This window comes from Xyrauchen texanus, chromosome 22 (assembly GCF_025860055.1).
Source record: "Xyrauchen texanus isolate HMW12.3.18 chromosome 22, RBS_HiC_50CHRs, whole genome shotgun sequence".
NCBI lineage: Eukaryota > Metazoa > Chordata > Actinopteri > Cypriniformes > Catostomidae > Xyrauchen > Xyrauchen texanus.
This window is the reverse complement of record NC_068297.1, coordinates 8,852,812-8,880,648: the sequence shown is the minus strand read 5'-3', so window position 1 is coordinate 8,880,648 and position 27,837 is coordinate 8,852,812. Positions and strand designations below refer to the sequence as shown.

General features: G+C 37.2%; 2 protein-coding genes across 9 annotated transcripts in view; one reads left to right on the top strand and one right to left on the bottom strand.

The window, feature by feature from the left end:
- LOC127662594 (homeobox-containing protein 1-like) overlaps positions 1–9,025 on the top strand; it is a 42,475-nt gene extending 33,450 nt beyond the window's left edge. For 4 of the 7 annotated variants that reach the window (XM_052153857.1, XM_052153856.1, XM_052153854.1 and 1 more), the window contains 2 exons: positions 19–75; positions 658–9,025. In XM_052153857.1, the coding sequence (XP_052009817.1) occupies positions 19–75; positions 658–801 (201 nt within the window). In that variant the 3' untranslated portion in view covers positions 802–9,025. Of the gene's footprint in view, positions 1–18; positions 76–179; positions 223–657 lie in introns of all 7 variants that reach the window. The other 3 variants (XM_052153859.1, XM_052153858.1, XM_052153860.1) reach the window with 2 other exon arrangements.
- Positions 9,026–11,516: 2,491 nt separating this feature from the next.
- The window catches only part of kif13ba (kinesin family member 13Ba), a 59,858-nt gene continuing 43,537 nt past the window's right edge, over positions 11,517–27,837 (bottom strand). Inside the window, exons 25-40 of one of the 2 annotated variants that reach the window (XM_052153606.1) lie at positions 26,760–26,906; positions 26,619–26,648; positions 25,395–25,494; positions 24,211–24,337; positions 23,838–23,893; positions 23,374–23,498; positions 23,086–23,262; positions 22,610–22,702; positions 21,215–21,370; positions 18,310–18,387; positions 18,159–18,212; positions 17,953–18,067; positions 16,827–16,960; positions 14,891–14,956; positions 13,816–14,539; positions 11,517–13,317 (exon numbers count right to left, since the gene is read on the bottom strand). In XM_052153606.1, the coding sequence (XP_052009566.1) occupies positions 13,109–13,317; positions 13,816–14,539; positions 14,891–14,956; positions 16,827–16,960; positions 17,953–18,067; positions 18,159–18,212; positions 18,310–18,387; positions 21,215–21,370; positions 22,610–22,702; positions 23,086–23,262; positions 23,374–23,498; positions 23,838–23,893; positions 24,211–24,337; positions 25,395–25,494; positions 26,619–26,648; positions 26,760–26,906 (2,391 nt within the window). In that variant the 3' untranslated portion in view covers positions 11,517–13,108. The remainder of the gene's footprint in view (positions 13,318–13,815; positions 14,540–14,890; positions 14,957–16,826; positions 16,961–17,952; positions 18,068–18,158; positions 18,213–18,309; positions 18,388–21,214; positions 21,371–22,609; positions 22,703–23,085; positions 23,263–23,373; positions 23,499–23,837; positions 23,894–24,210; positions 24,338–25,394; positions 25,495–26,618; positions 26,649–26,759; positions 26,907–27,837) is intronic. The other variant, XM_052153607.1, reaches the window with a different exon arrangement.

The following is a 27,837-nucleotide window of genomic DNA, read 5'->3' as shown; positions in this document are numbered from 1 at the left end:
TCTTTTTTTTTTTAAAAGAGAGCAGTGGCCAGAACGTTTAGTTTCTGCAGAGGTGACCTGTCATCCCCCATTCAGGTATGCAGACACACTCACAATTGGCAACATAGACAGGTGAACAGTGTGTTTGAGTATACAAGGCTTTTGACACACTTCAAATTAATTTTTACCATTTCTACCAGTGACATGGTTATTTCCTATCTTGACTGACACAATGAAATTCAGGTTAGTGGATTTTAATAATCACACAATTACAGTAAAACCAGGAATTTATATGCACTTATTATGACATCTGCAGTAAGCATGTTGTCTGATATGTTTGATATAGAAGGCAATTAAAGTGTAACGACATAATGTTGCATAGCAGACTTGCTACTTTTTATCACAAAGTGGTTGGATACCTTTGTGGGTAGTGACAGCACACCACTATGTTTTCCACACTAAATGGCAAATAAATGGTCCTAGTTTGGAATTATGTGAGTTTAAAGAGATGGTTTCCCCAGAAATGAACATTCCTTCATTATTTAATCCCCCTCATGTTGTTCCAAACCAATATGTCTTTCTTTCTTCTGTTGGACACAAAAGGAGAAATTTTGAAGAATGTTCACTCTACTCTTTCACAAACAAACCATCAACTGTCCCCCTGTTTTCTAATTCTAGGACGACACCACAGGCCCAAGTGAACACCAGGACCCCATCGCTCTGGCTGTAGAGATGGCCGCTGTCAATCACAGCATTCTGGCACTAGCGCGGCAGGGTGGAGCCACCAGTGACATCAAAACAGAGGTGCTGGATGACGAATGAGAATCTTCTCTTAATGTCTGTCCACCACGGTGGAGCGTGGAGGAAATCCAAAGGAGAAATGTGGGGTTACGAAAATAAAGCCAAACAGCTTGTGAACTGAGATTACAGAGAAATATGGCCAGGTCACATGACCAAAGTGAACACCGAGGTTGTAAAGACTGTTACCCCAGCATTCCCCCTTTCCTCCTCCCTCCTATGTAACGCCTCAATAGTCTTTTCATCAAGGAACAGTTCACCCAGAAATGAAAATTCTGTAATCATTTACTCAGCCTCATGTTGTTCCAACCCCATATGATTTTCTTTCTTCTATGGATCACAAAAGGAGATAAAGAAGGTACAGATAGAGGAAGAGATAAAGTCATGGGGGTTTGGAACAACATGAGGTACAGTATATTTACATTTTTGGGTGGACTATCCCTTTATCACAGTTCTCACACAGAGTTTTAGGGAGAAGCTGCATTGAAACAGTTGATGAAACATGTTCACTACAAACTCTGTGCATACAACATACAGTGTCACTCTGCCAGTTCACACTTGGATAACAAACCTTGCCTCAGTTTTACCTTCTTTCAGGAAGTCTTCTTTGCAGGATATAAGAGGTCAGTTTCATACTATATGTCCACTGCCTCATTCTCTCCAGGGAAAGTGTGTTGGGAAGCAGATTCTCTCTCACTTAACTTATTTCTTTGTTAAATACAGTAGGTGCAGTCCAACATTGCAGAAATTTGCATTTGAACTTGTACTGTGTCACCAGGGTCCAAAGTTAACACTCGGCAAGCACCAAACGTGTATAAAAATTGGCATGGTGAGTGAATCAAACGCAGTTACTGGCCAGTTGGTAACTTTATTAGAAACTGCAAAATAATAAATGGCTTAAAAGCGATGAAAGCAATGTAAGCAATTCCAATCAAACTGATACATACGGTAAAAGCTTGACGCAGCTAGCCGTCTTCAAACAACTTTTTCCTAAGTGGAAAATTTACTCTCAGATGTTCATCTAGGATGCCTAGTTAAAAGGTATTAGAAAAGTTAAAAAGAAAAAAAATAAAAGTAATTTTCCTCCAAAACTATTTCTCGCATTATGCCACTAAAATCAAAATTTGAGGATCAAAATCTCAGTGTCTCTCAGTCCTCATTTACACCTTGAATTATCATGTTTCATATCTGGATATTCTTTAGCTGGATTACATTTACACATTGCCATCAAATGTGTCTCCACTGTAATCATACAAAGATCTGATCAAAATTGGTGACACATGGTTTCATGTGGGTGCCGCGTGAACCACACAGTGATTAGAGAACAGGTGAAAGACACGGGGAGAGAGATGAGATAGTCCAAGTGTATTCCAATGGAAAAGTTCATGGGATACTGTTCATTGTTCAGGTAACAAGATTGCAAAATGGTGTGTTGTGTTTTTCACAATGCAATGTAAAAAAAAAAAAAAAAGGCTAGAACTCGCAACATAGCGTATCCTCATCACATAATTAATTATTATGTAATTGTATCCAGATAACAAAAAAGCATTTGCATTTATATCTTATTTGAATGTGGTCAGAATCCGTCCCTGACCACCTCCAAATGTGGTTTCTGTAATCCGATCACAACGCCTCTTGGGTGCATATACGCCTGTCATTTATTGTGCTCAAGTGCTATCCAATAGCTATACAATCATCAAAAACGCAGGTTAATTCAAGGTGTAAAATGGGCTTTAGGGTTCCCATGGTCATGGAAAACCTTAAAATATCTGGGAATTTTCAAATTATGATTTCCAGGACTGGAAGAGTTATGAAAATAAATCAAAGCTTAAAAGTAATGGAAATCTCTATTGTGAATATACATTTTTCTATTTTGTTTTTAGCTACAAATTGCTTTTGCGTGAAGTAAAACTTGCTTGCAAGCCATAGTGAAGCCTCATTTGTGAGCGAATCACTTTTTTGAATTGATTCTTTTCAGTGAGTTTATCGAATATATTGCTCACATATATCGGTCTGAATGGTACATTTTACATTGACATTTTTATGCATTTGGCAGACGCTTTTATCCAAAGCAACTTACAGAGCACTTATTACAGGGACAATCCCCCCAGAGCAACCTGGAGTTAATTGCCTTGCTCAAGGACACAATGGTGGTGGCTGTGGGGATCGAACCAGCGACCTTCTGATTACAAGGTATGCGCTTGGCCCACTACGCCACCACCAAGTGGTTTTTAAAAAGCCTTATCCAGTAATCACAAACAACTGGAAATGTATTTGTCAAAAACTGTGGGAACCCTGATATATTCATGTTTTTGAGATATGGAGACTGGCATGTCATGTCATTCTCTTGCAGAAATGGTGCAAAAATGCAAATAAGCTGTAAATATTCAGCAAACAAAACAGTTTGCCACTAAGTATTGCCAGACGTTTGCAGCTCTTCACTGGTAGTGGTAAACCTGCAGCAAACCTTTGGCAACAATGGACATTTTGCCAGTAATGACAAACACTTCTTTGGCAACAGTGAAGAGTTTGGCGCAAAGTTCATTTGCATGTGAAAATAATGAGTTAAAAATATATGGCATGTTTGTCAAAACTCTAGATTTTGGTAAGGGGAAAATGTTAATTTTGGACCCTGGTTTCTGCATAGAAGTTGTACAGAACTGTTATTGCAGTATCATTACCGGCCTGCTGGGTTCAGCAATTAAGTATTGCACTTTTAATTACTGGCAGCACTGAATATATGCTTGTTCTTGCCGCAACACAACTGTGCATCTCTGCAGGGAGGCGTTTAAAGCTCGCTGGAAATTTTGCCTACTCGTGAAGATTGTGCCATTTCTATTTCAGCATTAGCAGACTAGAAAATCAGTTTGTCTTTCCTGCAGGCCTCTCTAAAAGCAATCTGACCACGGCAGTCTATTTGAACGTATTTAACCTCATAGTGTTCTATTCAGCCAGTTATTGTGCAAATGTATTCAGCAGCACAGGGCTGGAAAATATAGTAGCATTGGCAAATTCTTCGTCTCAGCGAATGGGAAAACACTTGACAATCAGGGGTGGTGGTTCCAATACAAAAACCTGTTGGTGTTTGCCCATGTGTCCAAAAACCGTGTTCTGGAAAGTGATGCTAGTCAAAAAGTCTTATTCAGAGGAATTTTTTTCAAACCTAAAGTGGATTTAACCACTCTAATAAATATCCCATGTAATTGCTTATTTTGTGTAATTCATAAATAATTGTGTTAAATAAGTTCTACTTTTTATAAAGTCACTTTAGGGAGGAGGGATATGGTGGTTTGGGTTCTTCACCCCAACATACACCGATCAGCCACAACATTCAACCACCTGCCTAATAGTAGGTCCCCCTCATGCCGCCAAAACACCAACTTAACCTGCATCTCAGAATAGCATTCTGAGATGATCAACAAACATGCTACAGTCCAATTCACTGAAATACATTTTTTCCCCATTCTGATGGTTGATGTGAATATGAACTGAAGCTCCTGACCCGTATCTGCATGATTTTATGCACTGCACTGCTGTCACATGATTGGCTGATTAGATAATCGCATGGATGGTTGTTGGTGTCAGATGGGCTGGTTTGAGTATTTCTGTAACTGCTGATCTCCTGGGATTTTCACACACAACAGTCTCTAGAATTTACTCCGAATGGTGCCAAAAACAAAAAACATCCAGTGAGTGGCAGTTCTGTGGACGGAAATGCCTTGTTGACTGATTTGAACTGACAAAGTCTACGGTAACTCAAATAACCGCTCAGTACAATTGTGGTGTGAAGAATCGCATCTCAGGGTTGGCACTGTTTTGGCGGCACGAGGGGGACCTACACAATATTAGGCAGGTGGTTTTAATGTTGTGGCTGATCAGTGAACATATATATATTTTCTTTTATCTGGTACTGTTTCGAAGAAAGACAAGAGAGATGGACTCGTCCAGGTTATTTTTATTTGTGCTTCACGATTTAAATATAGTGCTTGTTTTAAAAAAAAGTTAACTACATGCACTCTCCCGCCTATTAGTGTCTTTCCTCTTCCTTTTAGGAAGCTTTTCAATGTGAAATGCTCATCATTGCAGTCACAAATAAGCTTTTTATACTTTTTCTGTTATTAATAGCTATCGGATGACAGACAAGCTAACCTGTGAAAGTAATCTGCTACTTCAAAAAGTTCTCTTAAACTCAGAATTACACCTTTCTTGTTGGACTAAACTTTAAGGAATAAACTTTTCTGTTAATGATATTGCATTGAAAACATTGTCACAGCTGAATGTGAATTTTGAATATACAGCAAACCTGTGTTCATTTGGCTGCAGCCTATTATCAATATTTCTTCACACTTGTTAATGAGAAGTTGCAGAATGTGTAAAATCTGGCAACACATTAATTCTGTGTAATGTAATTAATGCTAATTATGCTATATAGTTCAACCAAAAATGAAACTTCTCATAATTTACTCACCCTTGCACCATTCCATTTCTTCTGCAGAAAATAAACAAAGACTTTTAGAAGAATATTTCCCCTCAGTTACTCTCCCTGAGGAAGGCTCACATCAAAACACGTAGAAGAACTGTTTTACCTTTTGTAAGCCATGTGATGATAAAGGCTTTTTAATATGAGTGCCATGGTTATCCAGCTATTTGTTTTATGGACTATTATGAACCCTTGACCTTAGAGCACCGTAAGTTTATACTCCAACATGAAAGCACTCACTATCTTTGGACAATGTTTAAATATCTCAGCTCTGTCAGTCCTCACAATGCAAGTGAACGGTGACCAAGACATTCCAGCTCCAAAAAACAAAAACAAAGACAGCATTTAAGTAATCCGTAAGACATCAGTGGATAAATCCTTGCCTAAAGCAGCGATATGATAGGTGTGGGTGAGAAACAGATCAATATCAGTCCCTTTATACTATACATCTTCACTTTTTTGGCGATTCCCATTCTTTGTGTATATCGCCACAAACTGGTCGGGGCTGGTCAAAGGAGGAGATTTATAGTAAAAAAATTACTTAAATATTGATCTGTTTCTCACCCACACTTATCATATCACTTCTGAATATATGGATTGAACCACTGGAGATGAATGGATTACTTTTATGCTGCCTTTATGTGATTTTTTGAAGATTCAAAGTTCTGGCCACCATTCACTTGCATTTTATTGACCCACAGATCTGAGATATTCTTCTGAAAATCTTTGTGTTCTGCAGAAGAAAGAAAGTCATACATATCTAGGATGACATGAGGGTGAGTAAATGATGAGATGAGAAAGAAATTTCATTTTTGGGTGAACTACCCCTTTAAGTGCTTCTGTCCCTGGATACATTATTCCAAATATCTACAGTTTAATGTTAACACACCAGAGATATACTTGCTGAAATATGTATCTTAATAAGAGATTATTATTCAGAAATGAAATGAGTAATCATGAGATTCCTTGCCTTAGAAAAATTCTGCCCAGCTGATAAACCCATCAAAAGAGAATTTCATATTTTTTAACAGAATTTTCTCTCGAACAATCACTTAAAACATTGTCTTTTTTGTTCTTGTTAGAATCAAATACACTTTCTGAGCAAAATAAATCCTATACTGTGTATCGCATGTAAAAAAAATATTGAAAAGACAGCATCAATGTAGGTAAAGAAATAAACTTCAATGCAATTTCTGCAATTAAGATTTATGAATCAGATTGTTAAATGACAATAGAATCTTGTATAAAGACAGTCATTTTCTGTTTCAATTGGCCTCATCCAAATTAAATTAGAAGGCATTAGATTAGATTTTATGTTTAGAAGTTGTGAGGAAAGAAAACTATTATAAGCAATTGACAATAAACAGTATTGCGACCTGCCATTTGGCACAGTCGACTGAAAATGGAGGTAGTGTGCACACATCCAAAACAATTAAGGGAAAGTGCACGATCAAAAAAGGTAACAGTTCATCAGACCTGCCGAAGACCTCAGTAGTAAAAAAACAAAACGCTGTTTGACTAATTCATTAAAATATATGGAAGCAGCTGTAGCTGTGCGGTCTCCTTTTTCACTATGAGGTATCATCGCTCAGTAGATTTACAGTGGCCAAAAAGTATTTGGACGCTTAAGCTAAACTTTAAAATGCATGTATTCCTTTGCATTTGAGAACAAAACATCAAACCAATTTGCATTTATTGTAAAGAAAGATAACATAAGCTCACTTTTCAAGAAGTACATTTAACAAAAAGAAGCTTGTTACATTTTAAATGATAAAACAACAGATATATGGTTTAAAATTAAGACAAAAAAATGATTTGGCCACTTGATAATGGCTTCATTAAAGATTACAAGTTAATAGAAACAGGCAGGAAACAGCTGCATGCATTGCTCCACACATCTGTGAGAATTACCACATACAACTTAGTTTGCGGACCATTCAAACAGGATCACTAAGTATTTGTACACGGTGAATAATGCAACTAAAACCATTCGTTCGTTTTTCTTATTTTTCTTAAAAAAAAAGCCTGGATTAAATAGGCAAAACACAGCAGCCTTTGGAGGACTGTCATGTTATCAGAGGAGTCCAAATTGAACCTGAATGGGTCTGATAGAGAGCATTTGTGTGGAGAAATGCAGGGGATGAATTCTCCACACTGCACTAAGGGTACTGTTATGGCACTTTTCCACTCCACATTACGGTTTGACTCTACTTGCTATACTTTTCTGAGCTTGCTTTTCCACTGCTCTTTAGTGCCGCCTCAACGTGGGTGGGATTATAGGCTGATCGTCATAGTTGCTCTGCATCTACTGACGTGACATCATCTTAAACATGACACAAAACAATAAACAATAACACGACCGCTAGCAGTTAGCTACTAGCTCATTTGCTGCATAAAGCAGTTGTTGCATGGTGATTTTACACAAGTGTAACAGTTAAATTAGCCTGGTTGTTTTAGAAGAAATCTTTCCAGTAGCTGGTCAACGAAATAAAGTGAAGCTTTCAAGCAGAGTATAGAGTTAACATAATAAAACATACCATCCTCCATCATGGACTCCAGCCGTGGCACCAGTCCCGGGCACTCTCCCTCCCATTGTTCGCCAGTCTAGATAGCGTCCATTTCGTCGAAACACTTAAACTTTTCCTTGATGGTTCTGTAGTCGCTTTTAATTTTGTACTTATCCCTACGCTGTTGGTAGGTCCGGTGGTAGCCGTGTGCGGCCAACAGCTGAGACACTTCCTGAGAGACTTTTTTGTTTCATTCGTCGCTAACGAGAGGAACGTCTGCACCTCGTTTATTGACCACCGCGTGGTTTTCACACGGCCATTTCTTTTTACAATTCGAAAGTCGCGTGAGCAAATGATACTGCTATTGCTGTAGTTAAATTTAAAACTAGCGGGTTGATGTCCCGTGTTGAAAAAGTGTAAGTGACGATTCTGTCTGACCAAGGTCCTAAAATGGCCCTCCCAGATCCCTGACCTAAACCCTATAGAGCACCTTTGGGATGCAACGGAGAAGAAAATGTCAGATCGTCGATGTTTTAGTGTCGTGAACTGAACAGCTTTGGTGGCTGAAACCTGGAGGAATCTTTCACCACAGCTTTTGCAGAAACTTGTTGATTCTATGCTCAAATGTTGTCAAGAAGTTCTGCAAACAAAAGGATATGTTATCTTTCTTTACAATAAATGCAAATTGTTTTGATGTTTTGTTCTCGAATGCAAAGGAATTCAGCTTAAGCGTCCAAATACTTTTGAGGCCACTGTATGTCCCTGCACTGCAATCTTGTAGTCTTATATATTTTATTGGAGAATACAGACGTCCAATCTCACGAACAAGCCCCTCCTTAAACACTTTCTAAGAAACAGTATTGAGGTAGAAAATAATGGATTATTGCCCAGTAAATTCAGAATCCTATCTTAAGGTAGTTTTGGATCTGATATCAGTCTTGAAAGAATGAGGGAACAGTTTGACTGTGTTTTTAAATCTGTCCATGTTCAATATGTGAATTTATGAAATATATATAAATATATTCGGAGTATAAAAAATATATCACTGTTGTATTAACTTAATAGTCTAATCATATATCACTTATTACAGAATTTAGTGCCTTTTTTGGACAGTAGACTGTTCTGTAATTAATGTTGTATAAAACGCATATGCCTTGTTACTTTTTTAGGTTTTGTTTTGACACTTTTGGTTGTTTTTCAAACTTTGTTTTTAAGTTGTTTTTATTTTCAATCTGTACCTTCTAGAGAATAAAGTTCTAATGAGCAGAAAAAACATTGTTTAATTGCACATATTTTTTAGACATTACTCCAGAACAATCTTGATATTACAATAATACTACAAATTACAGTTATGAAATAAAAAATAAAATGTTACTCAAATTGAGACTTCTACCAACACACTCTCATGGCGAAATGATCAGGATTTATACGACTTTTCTAAATTTGACTAATTCGTATGATATCGTTTAAATTCCTACGACTTTCACGACAGCCAATGACATCGCTGGACATCGTTTTCATCGAATACACGACAATTACTTGCTTCTGTCACACACAACAGCTTCCTATCATGTTTACACACTCTACTGATTGGTTAAGTCTAGATAAGGGGTTTGGGTATGTGCATAATATTAATAAGTATGTCCTTAATGCCTCATGCACTGAACTCGCGCTTACTTCTGCAATAGACATCAGGGAATTTTCACGTGATGAATTCGTATGAGTTTAAGCAAACAACATCGTGTGAGATCATACGAAATAGCCAACTCGTAAATTATGTATGGCTTTTCATGATATCGGGTTGCTTAAACTGAAAACTTTTCAATGCATTTCAATGAAGCCTTTTAACAAAAAATGAAGGGACGAATTAAGGTTGTGTTGTTGTATGAACTTAATTTTGTTAAAGATTACGCAATTCGGGTCTGGGTAGCTCAGCGAGTATTGACTCTGACTACCACCCCTGGAGTCATGAGTTCGAATCCAGGGTGTGCTGAGTGACTCCAGCCAGGTCTCTTAAGTTGGCCCGGTGGCTAGAGTCACATGGGGTAACCTCCTCTTGGTGGCGATTATTGGTTCTCGCTCTCAATGGGACACGTGGATCACGGAGAGTAGCATGAGCCTCCACATGCGGATTGGCGGTCTCAGAAGCAGAGGCAACTGAGACTTGTCCTCCGCCACCCGGATTGAGGTGAGTAACCACGCCACCACAAGGACCTACTAAGTAGTGGGAATTGGGCATTCCAAATTGGGAGAAAAGGAGATAAAAAAAAGATTACGCAATTAAATTTTATGAAATTGGTATGTAAATCTTAAAAAAAATTTTGAGTGCATCATACCTATAATGATATTAGAATTCCATTATCATATTTAAAATATTTTTTAATGGGCCAAACTGAGCAAGCAACAAACATACATTTTTACAAAAGTAATAGTAACAAGACAAATGTGTAAATCAGTTCACTTTATTTTTCCTTTACAGACAGATTGTTGTACAGTCAATAGAAAAGAAATTATAAATGAATTATTATACATGATTATTCTTTGGATATCAGCATAGAATTGCAGATAATGAAATTAATCAAACCCAATCTTGTGCTCAGATTGAACTCTAAAGATGTGACTATATACAAAACACACGCAAACACATATACTCTGTTCCAACCGCTCCATATAATCAAAAAGTATGGACATCTTTAATAACATAACATCATCAAAACTCCATGATGAGGCACAAACCATTGCTACTCAAGACAAAGGAGGAGACCAACAAATGCTAAGAAAGGGAGAAAAGGAAATAAAACCGAAGTGGAGCAGCAACTTCCTGCCAAGAGCTTTGTCTGTCATCTGTGTAAACAGCGACAGCAGGACCAATAGATCCTATTAAAACCTTGTTCTCCTTGTGCCCTGAATGGGAAGGATTTCAAACAGGAGAAGAGCACTAGAATCCACACCTGCATTAAGTCAGAAGAGTTCCAGACTGAATGCTTCTAAAGGCCACTATGTGGTTGCTCAGATATGGGTTTAGATCTATGCCACTTCAGGAATCCACATGATAGGTCATGGTCACTACCAGAGACCTACTGAGATTAATCACAATGCGTTTAGGATTTATTGACATGGTAAGACAAATTATTAATTGCACATGAATATTAAAAACACCTAGTACACCAATATAAATCTAGCTAATAGTATCGATGTTCTGAAATGTAAGGGGATCACCATATTGAAAATGTCTCCAATTAAGTTCACTTGCCCATTTATGGTGACACAAGTCATAAGAAACCATGTTGTAGGAGTCCTTATAAGCATTTAGAATCATTGTTGCTACTACTGCAATGTATTACATCAATAAACAGACATCTTTTGAGACTTTAGATTCCAAATAAAACAACTCCTCCAGCACTGGCATCATTGAGGAGTGATCTATGGTTAGTCAAAGACCAAAGAAAAAGGACAAAACAAGCACCCCAGAGCATTTGTGTTAACATTAGAAGGACAACTAGACACTAATATGACCAGTCAGGCCTAAATATCTTCTTGTCTGAAGTCACTGGCGTTGCTAATAAAAGCAGCAATGAAGTTATGTTCCGTGTGTGCGCGTTTCTTATCTTCCATGATGAATGAGGCACAGATCAAAATAAATTACATGATGGAAAGACCTCAACCCATTTTTTACATCTGAACACAAACATCTAGACACCGCTCTACAGGTAAACACAAATTAAAGGCAACTTGAAACTCATGGATGTGGAAAAATGCAAAAAAAAAAAAAAAATTGACTTCAGCAAAAAGTCCAGTGAAATGCAGATTTACAGTGGATCATCGGTTAGTTTAAGTTACAGTAATTTAGAATAAAACTAGAATAAGCTACTATAAATCAAATGTGCAAATTAATTTTCCATTCATGGGATTATTTTTACACTTAACAAAATCAATATACATACCTACAACCATTAAAATATATTTTAATTTGATATTGCGTTAGATTTCAGAATTCACAAAAGGACTTCCACTAAAATAGAATATAAAAAGAATGGAGTAACACGTCTATTTTCTCCCTTATGATGTGAATTTCAGGGCATTATATGGATCCGTGCTCCTTATTAAAAACACTATAAATGTGCCCACTTTCTGATACAGTTCGTTAAAAAAAAAATATTTAATGAAATTACATTTCAAATTTAATTAATAAGATGAACATATTGCCAGTAATTGGTTCAACATATAATTATTTAGCTCCCAATCTAAATTTGAAACTGGAATGTGTTTTTACTGTGACTTTCTTGTGAAAGAACTTTCAAAGCCAATCAAACAAAAACGGAGCAACTTTTGGGGAAATTGCAGAACAAATCATTTAAATTTTGCCTTGTGCTGAAGTAATTGCAATAACCCCATTCTAATTAAAAGGCTGCTTACTAAAATGCGCACCAAGCTACCAGGTTGTAGTTCAATGTTGTAAATAAGCCCTTCTTAAATAAGTTTATTTCGGTCCATCATCAGACCATTAAGTGAAAGTATCATTAAGCCAGTTAATATAAACAATGCCAATTCAAATCACGTCAAAAAATTCTCCCCATACAATGTCGGATCCAATGGCTAGCTCCATACCAATCGTGTACCAATGGCACCATACCAAAACACATAAATGGTTGTGTGGATGATGTCCTCCAATAACAGTCCCAGTAAGAGTAGCACATGAGTAACAACATGAACAAACATACATCAACTACCTGCATTTACCTTCTCAGGGCAACACCCGATTTTTTTGTTTAAATAGAAGGATGCACTTACAGTAAATACATGCATACGCCCTCAACAGTGGCTTCAAGCTAAAAACCCGCCTGGCCATCTTACACATATATCCAATAATTTTGTCTGATCCCTGAGAAAATCTCTTCCACACAGACCAAGCCCTTGACCAACATGTTCTTGCTAGTGTTAACAAGGACACAAAAAAAAAAAAAAAATCAATAACTGACTGAGCTAGGAAGATGAATCAATCTTAATTTAAAATATTAGTCCAAAAACGGATTCTTGATAAAACTACAGCCAAGGAGAATGATGGGTTGACCCCAAAGAAGAGGGAGCCTCATTCACTCTGAATGAATATTTACGATAATCTCGAGGAGACCCATGATGGCATGCCATGTCATATCTCACCCATGTGCTACACATAGCACTTAAAGTGATGTTGTACCACCTCCATGCAAAGTTGGATCTCAGAAAGAAGATTAGCCCCAGCACAGTGATGAATGTAAGTGGACTCCTCCAGTTGATTTATATTCTGTAATTAGAGCTAATCTGCAATAACATTGTAGTTGTATCCTGGTCAACTCAATGTCAATTAGCTGGTCCAAGATTTGCGATTCTCCCCTTTTTGAATGGCGGTGCTGATCCCTCCCCGAAGTTGCTGAGTAAATTCCCCACTGCGGCGATTTTCAGCGTGACTTTTGGAAGCTTCCCGTCGAATTAACCGATCAGGACGTACTAGCACTCCATAACCAGGGTTGCAGCGGAAGTACTGGTGGCCATCAATGGAACCATCATTTTTACCTTGTAGATAAGGGGGACAAGTTAGTTCTTCTTGTCTCACCAAACAAACATCTCAGAAACATTTTATGATAATGGATCCTTTACACACAGTACATTTACATGCACTTTAAAAGTTTGATTTTCCGACTGACAGTCCGATTTTTGCAAATTTGGACAAACAGACCTAGAATTTGATTGCATTGTACACGTTAATCGGACCGCAACTAGCCTCTGCATTGTACACGTGCTCCAAAAGAAAGAGGTGACTCGCGACTTATATATAACGGGTACTTCCTCAGATGATATCCTTCCATTCAAATATTTGATTATGCATTGTGACATGTCTACTTAGACAGATATTAGTGGTGTTTTATTCTTTTGCTGTTGGAGCAAATGGGGATGCAAAAATAAGATTGGCTGCGCTCTCCCATTCACCGCTGTAGTTTACTTCCACGTTCTAAACTCAGAAATATGAAAAGAGAGAAAATGGGAGATATGACAAATATCAATGAGACTAACCTGAGAGAGTGTCTAGTTGCACCCCGACCCAGATGCCTTCTGAGAAGTGTGTTGGGCCGATGTAGCGAACAGTGCCGGACTTGTTAGTTCCCACAGTTACTCTTCCTCCTACCTTGAGCCAAGCAAGTTCCTTGGGTTCCACATCCTCATCAGAGGTTATCTCAAGCTTTTCCAGACTGTTAGTTTGACGACTTTGTGTTGTGGTGCCATTTCCACCACTGTCTCCTTGTTCCTGACCAAGAATGCTAGTGAAAGACCTGAGTTCATTGGCTCTGACCTTCTGGAGGGAGAAAGGGTTATCTGTGGAGGTACTTAACACTTGGGGAGGGGTTGCGTTTAGCTCTTCTTGCTGAGAGGTGACACCATTCCTGAGGGCCACCTCGGGATTTTTGAGGCTCAGAGTTTCCTCATTGAGGTCGTATTTTAGCCCAGCTTCTACAGGAGCAATAAAGGGATTAACAGGTGTTGGTAGACTGTCTTCATTGTTGTCACCTCTGTGTCTGGATGCTATAGGGCCCATTTGAGTACTGGGGGTAGGGGTAAGGTCCCCGCAAGCAATGGAGACGTCAGAAAGGGTGGCAGAGGAGACACTAGTAGAGAAATAGCCACTGGAGGACTCGCTGATGGGGCTCAGGGGCAGGTCATGCGGATCATGCATAGAGGATTGGGCATCAGGGGCATCTTGGTGTCTGTCTGAAGCAGAACTCTTCCCTACTACTGTAACCTATAGGAAAGCACGCCAAAACCACAAGGAACATTTAACTATACCTCAATCTACCATCTGACTCTCACACAGAGAACACATGCTTGGAGAACTACAGATTTAATAGCATGCAATTTACATCACATGCAGGAGAGATAGACAGGGATCTCAAAATATCTTCCAAGGCTATACTTTGCAATATACAAAATTTGTAACATTTCATCATTCATATTTATTTAAAGGGAAAGTTCACACAAAAACAAAAATTCAGTCATTATTTATCATCTCCTGTTGTGATCTATTGAGGGAACAAAGTCATACTGGATTGAACAACATGAGGGTGGGTTATTGATAATGGATTTTTCTACTTACCGGTTCTATTCTTATTCTTCCTTCATCTGGGCTGTTGGCTGTTTGCATCATTATTCGTGGCATATGCTGGCGAGATGAATGGAACATATTAAATAAGTTTATACGATTTTGGTAATGGTGTTCAGATAGACAGCCCCAAGCTCATTTTAAGTGTCACAGGTTCATTTTTTATGTCTGGAGCTTTTAGACTATGTTTGATCTAAAGTAATGACAGATCAAAAAGTCTGCATGCAGGGGAGGCGTGATATACAAAATGAAATATCACTGTCAGTGTTTTTTTCCCTCTACGCCTTCATCGAAAGAATGCTGGGAGATATGATGAAAGGGTACGACTTGACAATTAATCTTGGGGAAATTAAACACAGCAGTTTATCTACAGAATCTAGCCGAACATATAGTCAGGTTACTCTGACATGATCTACTTTGACAAAATGAGGACACTGTTTTAATCATAGGAAACCAAAAAAATCCACCAGCAACCAATAAGGCTTAAATTTAAGACTTAATTTATGTCATATGGGAAGGATAACATCTTATGGATATATTGGCAATGTAGTGGCATATGGAATTTCTGTCTATATGGAAATGAGGGAGCTAGGAGACAGAACTACATTAAGCTAGTATCTAAAATTGACTGAAATTAGCATTTGCTAATAGTAAAGAGCATTTGCATCCCTCTTTGATTACCTCGTATGATTTACTCATCTAAAAGCAGCACACTTCTGACAGGCTTTACAGGCACTAAATCAGTGGTTTTTATGGCAGATGCTTCAAATCATTTTTTCTTTTTTTTTTTGCATGAATCATCCCATTGGAGTACTGTCAGCACACTCCTTGGGAATTTACATGCTGAAACATATACAAGCTTAGGTATTGCTGCTCTGTATGACAAATAGAGTAATACAAAAGCTTGTCAGAACTTTGGAAAATAAATGACAAATAAAGGAGGAAATGAAAAGTATTCACACCAAGATTAATAGGAAATAATTTTTTGCATTAAGAAAATGAAGGCAAGTTTTAGGAACATTAAGATTTTGCAGTGTGGCATTATTTTCGTAACAAATAAGCACAATTTTCCTTTAAATTCTCATTACTGTAATGGAAAACACAATCTCATTACTCTAGAGCAGGGGTTTTCAAACTGGGGTCTGGGGCTGCAAGGGGGTGCTAGGAGGTCTGCAAAAAAAATTCAGAGAGAGAAAATAATTGAAATTATTTGACATTAAAACAGTTTCATTCTGAAATTATTAGATTAATCACACTTATCATTGTATCAACAGCTATAGTAAGAAATCATCAATAAAAAATAATTGGCATAGAATATCATATGTTATGAAAAATAGCCTTTTTCTCAATACATATAAATATTTGAAATAAAACATTATTATAATTTTTTTATTGAAATGAAAATGTTTCTCTTCGGTTCACATCTAATATCTTACTACAGCATAAGATAGATACATAGCCAACTTAATAAGTAAATATATAAATAATTTATTTTGGCTTTAGTACAATGAAAATCTAAAAAAAACAATTAATTTATTTTATCAAACAAGAAGAATTTACAATTTAAACAGGGGGTCCCCCTGCAAGGAGATAACCAAATTTGCAGGATCCTTAGCTTAAAATGTTTTATTATGTCATGAAAACCATTCTGTCTGCACACTATTCTGTGTATGGGGGCGGGGTGGTAATTAGATGTGCTTAATTATCATAAAATAATGTCACAACTATTTTTTTACAGCCTCAAAATGAAATTATTTTCTTCATGCAAAATAGAAAAATGTGTATTTCTTCCTTTTGGTTTTGGGAAGAACTATGACCTGGACATTTCTTGCCTATTTCATGGGATTCACTCCAATCAAGCTCCATCATCCATTTAGACATTTGCATTACTCAATAAAATTGTGACCAATAGAGACAAATTAAGCCAGACCTGTTGTGAGTGTGGAGAAGGTCTCAGATCTTTCTTGTCATCGCGCACTGGAAACAGGGACTTGAGCAGCTTGGGCATCTGAGGGACCAGGGCCTTGACTGGGGAGATATAAGAAGCAGGAAGCCCTGATAAACCTGTGGGTGTGTCAGGTAAGAGAGATGACAGAGACCGTGAGAACAGATGAAGCAAGATGTTGAAAGATAAGTCACATTAACAAAAATGTCACAATGACATTTTTGACCGATCACAAAGACACCGGGTGAAAAGAAGCTGTAGTGGAACAAGACTGGGAGAGTTTGCTTTTATTCCAATTTCATTGTGGTGCCAGTTTTAATCCTTTTTAGTTTGCTAATTTGGCATCAGTAATGAACAACATTCAAAATTCGAATTTTCTACAAAGAATTTAAAGCTACGACAAACTGAGCAGTTTTGTGAGATGAAAGTTTAGCATAGTGGTTAGAAGAAATGGCATTCACAACCAATTTTACTTCCGCATGTGACTCAACTCTAAGTGAAACAAGACAGAGTTACAGTTTATCCATTAGGAATTGTTTAAATTATGAAAAGTGTGTGTTCCATACCACAATGGACTAGCACAGGTAATAGGATATGGTCTCTACGATAGTGGTTTTAATGACATCAAAAAAGGCAAAAAGACATTTCAAAGGTAGAGTAAGTTATTGCATTTTTGATTAATGTTCATGAAGACAAACAAGCTTTTCTTCATTATAATGTGCAATATATAATGTACATAGTGTGTAAAAGATCCAGTGCTGGTAATCGAAGTGAAGACGGTTTGAACCGCACAAGACACGATTCATGAACTATCACCATTGTGCCATTGAGGAGCGTCAGGTTAAAAGCACAGTACATCAATTCAGGTAAATGCATTAGCTAAATAACTAATTGGTAAACCAGGTGAGAAATGACAACACAAGACCAGGCGGAAATAAATCCAACACATTTCTGCACGCATCACATATGCAGAACATAATGCATTAAGTTTCAAGGACAGTCGAATAAGGAACAAATAATGCTGGAAACAGAAGAGGAAGATTGATTTATTGCGGACAAACTTAACCATATCTTGTACCACTCACGTTATGAGTGGCTATTTTGCCATTACCTTGCTCAGGGTCCTGATTCGGACTCTGCATAGGAGGTGTAGGAGGTCGGGATGGTCGTGTTTTGCTGAACTGGGAGGACGTCGTGTAGATATCTTGCTGACTTTCCCATAGATTCTTATACAAGCAAAATGGTCATCAGAGGTTACAAATGAACAGTTTCCTGTGGTGAGCCATGTCATATTTTCACTTTCTTTTATAGTCTTACCTTTTTGTCATCCAGTACAGAGTTTAGAGACAGATCCTGTCTGCTTCCAGATAACTGCAGGAGAGAGAGGGACGTTTTGAGTTTAGAGAATGTGCCAGATTCTGATGTTGAGTGACTCTAGACGACTTTAAGGCTACAGATGTACACTTACCCGATGTACACTGGGAGAACTAAGACTGCGTCTGCTGCATTTGCCTTTACCTGCCAAATGCTCCTTCACTGCCACCTCCTGTAACACATAATAAAAAAAACAGAATTACAAGACTTACTTTATTTAACAGAATTACTATACAGGAAAACATGGGAGGCATATGAAAATAGAACTGAAGTGAGATAGCTGTGCAAATGTTTTTACATTTACATTTTACATTTTTATGCATTTGTCAGATGCTTTTAGTCAAAGCGACTTACAGAGCCTTTATTACAGGGACAATCCCCCCGGAGCAACCTGGAGTTAAGTGCCTTGCTCAAGGACACAATAGTGGTGGCTGTAGGGATCAAACCAGTGACCTTATGATTACCAGTTTACCAGTTATGTGGTTAGACCACTACACCACCACCACTCCAGTGGTGAAATATATTTTTTATATAATACTGCAGTTTATCAATGTGATATCACTACTTCCAAAACATTAATCAGATTCAATTTAGAGTAAAAAATTATAACTAAAGAGTCTAGCAAACTTATAATAAATAAAATCTTAAAGTTATAGTTAACCCAAAAATGAAAATTCTCTCATTATTTACTCACCCTCATGATATCCCAGGTGTGAATGACTTTCTTTCTTCACCAGAACACATTTGAAGCAAAATAGAAAAATATCTTAGCTCAGTAGGTCCTTAAAATGCAAGTGGATGGAGATTTCTCTTTTGAAGCTCCAAAAATCACAGACAGTCCGAATAAACGTCACAGATACGACAACAGCATTTAAATTAATGTCTTCTAAAGCGATACGATCATATTTGGTGTGAAAATAAGATCAATATTTAAGTGCTTTATCTATAATCAAACGCTGTAAGCTTCATGAGAGGGTGGAGTCCAAGCGGTCTCATGTGACGACGTATTCGGTTGCCATGATACAGAAGGATTTCTCACGTTCTCCACTCCGTTGAGACATCCAGGTTAAACACAACGCACCATTGTAAGTAAAGAAACGGATAAATACAAATCTAAACCAAAACCAACCAAGCTACTGTACAGCATTCCTTCTCACTTGTAAACAGCGCTGCTATTTACAAGTATAAGATAAATATTTATCTTTTTCGCACCAAAACAATCATGTCGCTTTAGAAGACTTTCATTTAACAGCTGGTGTCATGTGGATGGCGTTTATGCTGACTGCCTGCGATTTTTGGAGCTTCAAAAGAGAAATCTCCATTCACTTGCATTTTAAGGACCTACTGAGCAAAGATATTTTTCTATTTTACTTCAAATGTGTTCTGGTGAAGAAAGAAAATCATACACACATGGGATACCATAGTGAGTAAATAATGAGATCATTTTTATTTTTGGGTGAACTATCCCTTCAATCCTCAGATAATATATATACATATTAGGGTTGGGCGATGTCCCCTAAATTGGCAGTTGACGATGTTGACAGTAAAACATCGCGATGGACGATGATATCGTCGGTGGGGCGGGGCGGCGTGGCGGGATTATATAATTTCATATAATTTTCAACAATTATATTTAAAATTGTTATTTCGTTATTTTACTAACCCAACTAATGACTCGTCGGCGCTTTATCAGTAGGTTGCACGACACGTGAAGCATTTTTTTTTAGCTTTCACTTAAGAAGAGTTGTGCACTTTTTATTTTAATCTCTTTACATAAATACTATTTTCCACTTAAAAACTATAATTTCGTTATTTTACTCACTGATGAGCAAAAGGTTGAGGCAGAAATGACCATGTACCTGCAGGAAATGGCCATTGATGGGGAAGAGGACCTGCTGACTTGGTGGAAAACGAACGACAAAAGGTTTCCGTTCATGGCAAGATTAGCACGGAAATATCTGTGCATATGTGCTACCAGTACTCCATCAGAGCGGGTCTTCAGCACAGAGGGTAGTGTAGTTACTCCAATCCGCAGCTTATTAAAACCAGATAAAGTGAATATGTTGGTATTTCTGGCCAGAAACATCGAAATTTAAACATGGTCTATGGTGAAAGATATTAGACTTCTTTACGCATTTTTCGCCATCCGCTATGGAGCTATTCGATTTTGCATATTATTTTTAAACGCTCATTTGTGTAGTTCATATGACCACTTTACAATATTTCAATAACATAATTTATTTTGTAGCCTGTGCTGAAGTTAATTGTGCTGCTAATTATAAGTGAAATGTTAATGCCGAAGTTTCGGTCTGAGTGTTGTTCCCGTTTCATTTGTTGTTCTTCTATGTTTTAATAAATGTGTGTTATTCATATTCACCTTGTTTCTTTCATTTGATTTGACATTATGGATTTATGGCCAAGGAAATGTTTCTTTAAAAGTATTAACCAGACAAAAGTTATTTGACGCTCAGCTGGTCTGGGTTTATCTTAAACTGCCGCTTCAGTGTATACAAGAGCTATGTGACAATGAGCAAGATTTTCTGAGACACTACAACTACTAATAATTAATTAATAAAGGCAATTTTCTTGTAGCCTACAACATAAAATATTTTAATCTAAATGTACAGTGTAAGACATGTAAAAAAAGACAAGAAGCTAACAATGTCAAGATCAATATTTGTGTAGCCTGCCTGACACGGTATTTTCACAGACTAACACGTCACGCCTCTGGCATATACTACAGTATTTAAAATAGCATATATGCATTAGTTATATTCTCAATTTAATTTACAGAGCAATCCCTGCAAAGTTTTTAGGTTAACTATAGAAGAGACTTGGATTAGTGAGTCACACTAGCAAGACTCGCAAAAGGGGGCGTGGCATCACGATGGTGGCTCTACATCGTGATGTTGGTCAGCCATCACGATGGACGATGATATCGTCCATCGGCACAACCCTAATACATATATATAAATAATGTTAGTGAAGATAACTTTGACCTGTCTCAGTCGATCCAATGTGAGGATGTTTTCCACGGCCAGGACACTTCGCAGGTACTTCTCTATAGCAGCTGCATTGTCCGAGGATTTGGGGTTCTCTGCACTGGCAGCGACACGGGCGAGCATCTCCCTGTCCTCCGAACTCTGACTGTCCTGCTGACGAACACAGACAATACAGGCTGAGAGTAATCAAGACTCAGTTGAGCATCTTTACCAAAGCAAAACGGAACTTTTGCAGACAAAAATAAATAAACTCTAATATACATAAAATATAATCCCGATATGGCTACAAATTCCCTTTATTTTTCTGTCAATTTACGATAGATAGATAGATAGATAGATAGATAATTCAATATTGTAGGCATTAAATAAAAGTCTATTTTAAAATAATGAATGCATGTTTCCTCCACAGTTTTTCAATAAATAAACACAAGGGAGAATGAGATTTTATCATTTTCATCGATATACACTTTTATATTTATATTCCATATACAATCATAATTATCAGCTATTAAAAAGCATTATTTACCTTAATATATTTTTAAAAATAATACAAAAAAATTTGTTGTGAAAGAAAAAGATGTTCACTTATTTTCTTGGAACCCATTTAAATATTGCATAATACTAAATTATTACTGTGGGACAAGTTTATTATTATAATATAAAACTGAATTATCATTATTATTTTAAGGATTAAATTTGTTTTACACAAAAGTAGTAAACTTCTGTCCTTTTTATTTTTCCTTCACCTGCAGCATGTCATTTTGTGTATTTGACAGTTTACAATGCTCTGCATCTAGAAAAGCGCTGTCATCTTCTCTTTTTCTCTTATACTGTGCAGCATTGGTAGATTTGTATAATAACTTGTAGCCGTTACTAATGTTTGGATTACGTCAATACTTGAACCTGCAGTACTTTGATTTCACAATGCACATGAACCCCTCTGAGAGCGTTGAAGTCAGCATAAGCTCCGCACATGCAGTTCATGTAGCGTGTCTGGTTTATTCTGACACACAGGCCAAGTTTTTCTTAAAAATCACAGCCTTTTGCGGTTTAATAGTCACATTGATCATATCACCAGTTTGATGTTATTTTGATTAATTGTGCCGCCCTGAAGGATAGTGAAATTAGTCTACTTATGTGCTCGTTGTGAAACTTAAAGGCCAAATGAGAGACACATTTAAATCGCCACGATTTTCACAACACAGCTTAATTTAATATTGTCAGCAAAATCGTCGCAATTATTTTGTGAATATTTTATATATCGCCCAGGCCTCATAATTATTACAAATTCTTGTTTATAATGGCCAACAATCATGACCGTATATCTTGCATGAGCTTTAACATGCCTCACACTTAGACTGTTGTTTTTAATGGCAGCTTTTGCATGCTTACCCCTGGGATGTTGGAGACCACCTCAAAGGTCACACCACAGCCAGGTATGGTGCTCCTGGTGGACATTCTCCTCAGGAAGTTTTGAGCAAATCCCTATGCAAGTATATAAATAAAACAATTTATAAAAATTGCATTTTGTGAAGGAAAGACCAGTATTTGCAAGTTATGCATGTGTGACAAAGACCATTCACAAATCAGTATGCAACTACTACAATGACATCATTGCAAGTAGTTACGCATTGAATGCCAAAATGTTGTCAGTGTAAGTCAAATTGGAAGTTTTTCTAAAAAGGCTGAAATAATCTACAAACAGTTTGAATGGTTGAATGATTGAATAATTGTTGAAGTTTAAATAATTGCAATAAAATTACAATTAAATGGTCAACTTAGACAAAAAAAAAACTACAAAAAAAAAATTGGGTCTTAAAATTCCAATGATGATGTAGGTAGGCCATACAGAACAGATTATGCCGCACCTGTCGTCCAGTGAGGTTCACACAGATTCGTTTGCGCAGGACTAGCTGCATCTCTGCAGGGTGGCTGAGCTGTACCACGGTGCGAACGATCAGGTACACTCTCTGATCTTGGGTGGCACCTCGACTCAGCTGCGGGCACTCATGAACTGTGGAGTCCCAAGAGGCTTCGGCTTTCACCTGGAAGAAATTTTTTTTTAACAATCCTTTCTTTCTTTCCATGGTATTAGGCAACAGATACACCCTACATGTGCCACCGGGTTAAGGCAGTATTGTGAGAGACATTCTCACTTCTCCATCATAGTGTTTGACAATCTGAAGGTCAAAAAATTCATCCTCATCCTCTGCACCAAGTGTAGCGTCCCAGCCGCCAGCCTCGGGGACGTCCAGGTTGTCCTGAGAGCTGAAGTCATCAGCTGGAGGAAGGGAAAAACAAAAGCCCTGTTTACACTGGGTATTAAAGGAAAAGTTCAACTGAAAAAAAAGGCACAAAAATAATATTCAGCATTCATTCTTTATTTTTTTTTTTTTAAAGGTGGATGGGACAGCCACGGTCACCTTTTACTTTCATTGTATTGACATAAGCAACTTGAACATTCTGCTAGATAACACCTCCTAAAGACGTGCATATTTAAGATTGTGAAAATGTGCGTTAACAAGAAGAAAAAAAAAGTGCTTGCAAATGGAAGCAAACGAAGAAATGTGCAGGGGTCACAGGGGACATTGCTGTTCTTCAGCAGGCAGGAAAAACATACCGCTTAGGTCGAGGAAGAGAACAGGAATGTGGGTTTCCATCCCAGGCACTGGTACCCTGCCAAGAGAGACATAAGATCAACTCATGACCCAACAACAAAACATTTGTAAAACTGTTTAAATGATACTGACATCAGTTGAACTAACAATGCCTCAAATTTAAATATCAATCTATCAAACCACATCATTAAAACATAATAACAACATACTCTCTTCATTTTAAACACAAGCTACACAGAATTTGAGATTGAATTGAGATTACATTGCTTTAAAACCTTGCAAAAGACATGGCTGGAATATGTACCCTTAATTAGCACTTCTGATTAAATTTAAAAAGTTAGCATTATGGTTATAGGTCTGTTAGAAGTGTCGTACCACTCAGCAGGAGCTCCAGGTATTCCACTGCCAGCAGAGGGCACCATGACTGCATTTCTCTCCTCTGTTAGCGTCAAACGGCCCTCGAGGAGCTGCGCCTCCCTCTCCACATCATCCTCTGACTTATCTGAGCAAAGACAGCAGACTCATCTCCATCACACACACCCATTTAAATCAAGAAATCTCTGCTATTAATAAAATATTTCAGGACAAAATGCATCTCTACATGTGAAACATAACTACCTATAAAATAATGCATGCAGCAACAAAATAAACATCCAAGCAGAAAATATTTGTTGTTTATAGAGCTATCTGGAGTGAGATTTTATTCCATTGCAAGACGGCTGAAAATAGAAACCAAATAACTTATAAATATCTTGTCACGAAATGCTTTTCACCATCAGGGATGGTTAGGACAGAGTGTAACAGTTAAAGGCATTATTCACCGAAATATTTTAACTCATCATTTACTCACCCTCATGCCATCCTAGATATGCATGTATGACTTAACTTCTGCAGAACACAAATGAAGATTTTTAGAAGAGTATTTCATCTCTTTAGATCCATTCAGTGCCAGTGAATAGTGGTTAGAATTTTGAAGCTCCAAAAAGCACATACAGGCAGCATAAAGTAATCCATATGACTCCAGTGGTTTAATCCATGTCTCCTGATTATTTCAAGCTCGATTACACTTCTTAGCCCCATCTAGTGCTCTGTACATGCGTCAAGCATTAAAAAGTGTAATCGAGCTTGAAACCATGATTGTGCTAAAGACTGCAATAGCAAGATATACAGTGAAAAAGGAGTTATATTTTGGTCTGTTCTCACACAAAGCCAATTGGACACCATTCACTAGCATTGTGTGGACCTACAGAGCTGCAATATTCTTCGAAAAATCTTTATTTGTATTCTGCAGAATAAAGTCATACACCTCTGGGATGGCAAGAGGGCGAGTAAATAATGAATTCATTTTAATTTTGAGGTGAACTTTTCTTTTAAAAATCCACCACACCAAACATTACGACAGAAATCAGAACAATATTTTTTGTTTATGTGCGCTCTATATCTTCATCAGCTGTTTTCACAAAGGTTATACTGTTTGAATGCCTGAGCTCCCCCTCAAGGACAAAATGTAAATTAGTAGCGAACTGAAGAAATGAATCAACTGTCCGGTTGGTATTTACCCATTTTGCTGACGAGGGACTGAAGATGTTGGTCCAGATACTCTTGTCTCTTAGTGAGAGCAGTGAGCCACTGGTGCCTCAGACGCTCCAAATCTCGCTCCTACAAGACGATGAATTAAACATAAAATTATTTACTGTTTATATTGTATTTATCTTATTTTATTTAAATGGTGCACTCTAAACTTTTAAATAGAAATAGTAATACTAGAATAGAAATTTTGAAGAATCTGTTACTGGAGTCATCAGTTTTAGAGAAAAACAGTTAAGATCATATCACAAGCCGAATATGACTAGCTTTATATTAGATAATCCCCAGCAATTAAAGGGATAGTTCTCCCAAAATTTGAAGAGTTTCTCTCATCATTTACTCAACCTCATGCCATCCCAGATGTGTATGACTTACTTTCTTCTGCAGAACAAAGATTTTTAGAAGAATATCTCAGCTCTGTAGGTCCATACAATGCAGGTGAATGGTGGCCAGAACTTTGAAGCTCCACAAAGGACATAAAGGCAGCATAAAATTGATCTATATGACTCCAGTAGATAAATCCATGTCTTTTGTAGCAATATCAATAAAGTCATTTTTACTATAAATTATCATCCCTGACCAGTAGGTGGCAATAAGCATGGAGAATGCAAATCGTAAAAAGAATGTGAAAGTGGAGATTTAAAGTAAATAATTTTTTTTAATTTATTGACCTGTTTCTTACCCACATCTATCATTTTGCTTCTGAAAACATGGATTTGATCACTGGAGATTGAATGGATTACTATGCTGACTTGATGTGCTTTTCGGAGCTTCAAAGTTCTGGCCACCACTCACTTGCATTGTATGTACCTACAATGCCAAGATATTCCTCTAAAAATCTTTGTTCAGCAGAAGAAATAAAGTCACACGTCGGGGATGGTGTGAGTGTGAGTAAATGATGAGAGAATTTTCTTTTTGGTCTAAATATTCTCTTTAAATGCTTTCTCTTGCTAAATAAATGAACCATGGCTGATTGAACAGTGCATTTGAATAGTGCTAAGTGTCAGAGAACATAAACACAAATGTTACCGATACATCTATAAACTTTGGCCTTTTTATTGCCTTTAAGGACAGAGGAGAACAACATAAAAGTAATGGCTCTGACATTTATGGTGATCAAATAATTAAAATTTGTAATCTTCAATCATTTTGATTCTTGATTCAAACTACAAAAAACATGTTAAAATGAAATATACCTGATAACTGTCCATTTCATCACCCTCAGGCTAAAAAATAAAAACAATAGGAAAGTTACCGACTCTCGAACATCAACAGACATTATCCTGCATTATATAAATTCATCAAACTCAAAAGCTTACGTGAAAAATAACTTTTACCTCTTGTGGATCATTCGCTTTGGTTATCCGCACTTGTCTGATCTCCACACAGCCGATAGACACCCCTAGAATGATCTCTGCTATCAAAGGCATTGTGCCAGAATCCTGCACAGAACGCACCTCCACCTGCACCCGTCGAGACTGGCCCTGTAATCAGTGTTGGGTAAGTCAAAAAGTAATTCATTACTACTAATGATATTCTACAGTGTAATTAGATTACTGTACTAATTACTCTTTCTGAAAAGTAATTGCATTACTTATTTCTAATTGCTTTCTAAAACCCTGATCATCCTCAACCTGATGAAAAATACAAGGATTGAGAATATACTGTTCTTATAATTATTTCAATTATATCATAAAATCAAATAAATAATTCTGGCAAAAGAATTTAAGGGGGCAGCGTTAAATTAGGAAACATACATTTTAGCATTAGGCGCTAAATTTATATTTTTTAGAATTGTTCTAGAGTCTATAGAGTATTTCATGCAATTTCATCAGAAGAAACTGTAATTAAATTACTGAAAAATTAAGCGTAATCACTTTACTTTTTATTCAATTAAAAAGTAATTTCTTTACAATATTAATTACTTAGTAATGCATTACATCCAATAGTGCCTGTAATACACACACACACACACACACACGTAACATACATATATATCCCTTTACATAAATGCCTCAAACATGAGTCATAAGGTATTTCATGTGATGCATTTTTATGGTAAAATAAAGCCAACATGTGTAGTGGTTCTCAAAGTGTGGGACACGAAAGGGGAGCATGAAGACTGGCCCATTTTCAAATCTCTTTCACACATTCAACAAAAATACTAACAATGAACACAAGAACAAAATGTGGACAAATAATTTTCCTCTGCCTTTTCTCCTGCCTTATTAATTAAACTTTCGCCTTACTGGCTTGCATCACAGCACGTCTTGCGTGCGCAGCTCACGACAGCCCAAAGCGTTCATGGTGTCAGGTGAGCTTGCCATGCAACTGGCGGGCGTGCCAGTTTCAAACGGGTGAAGAGGTGAATTAACTCTTAAATTTCAGTCTGTTCCTCACACAACACTATCACAT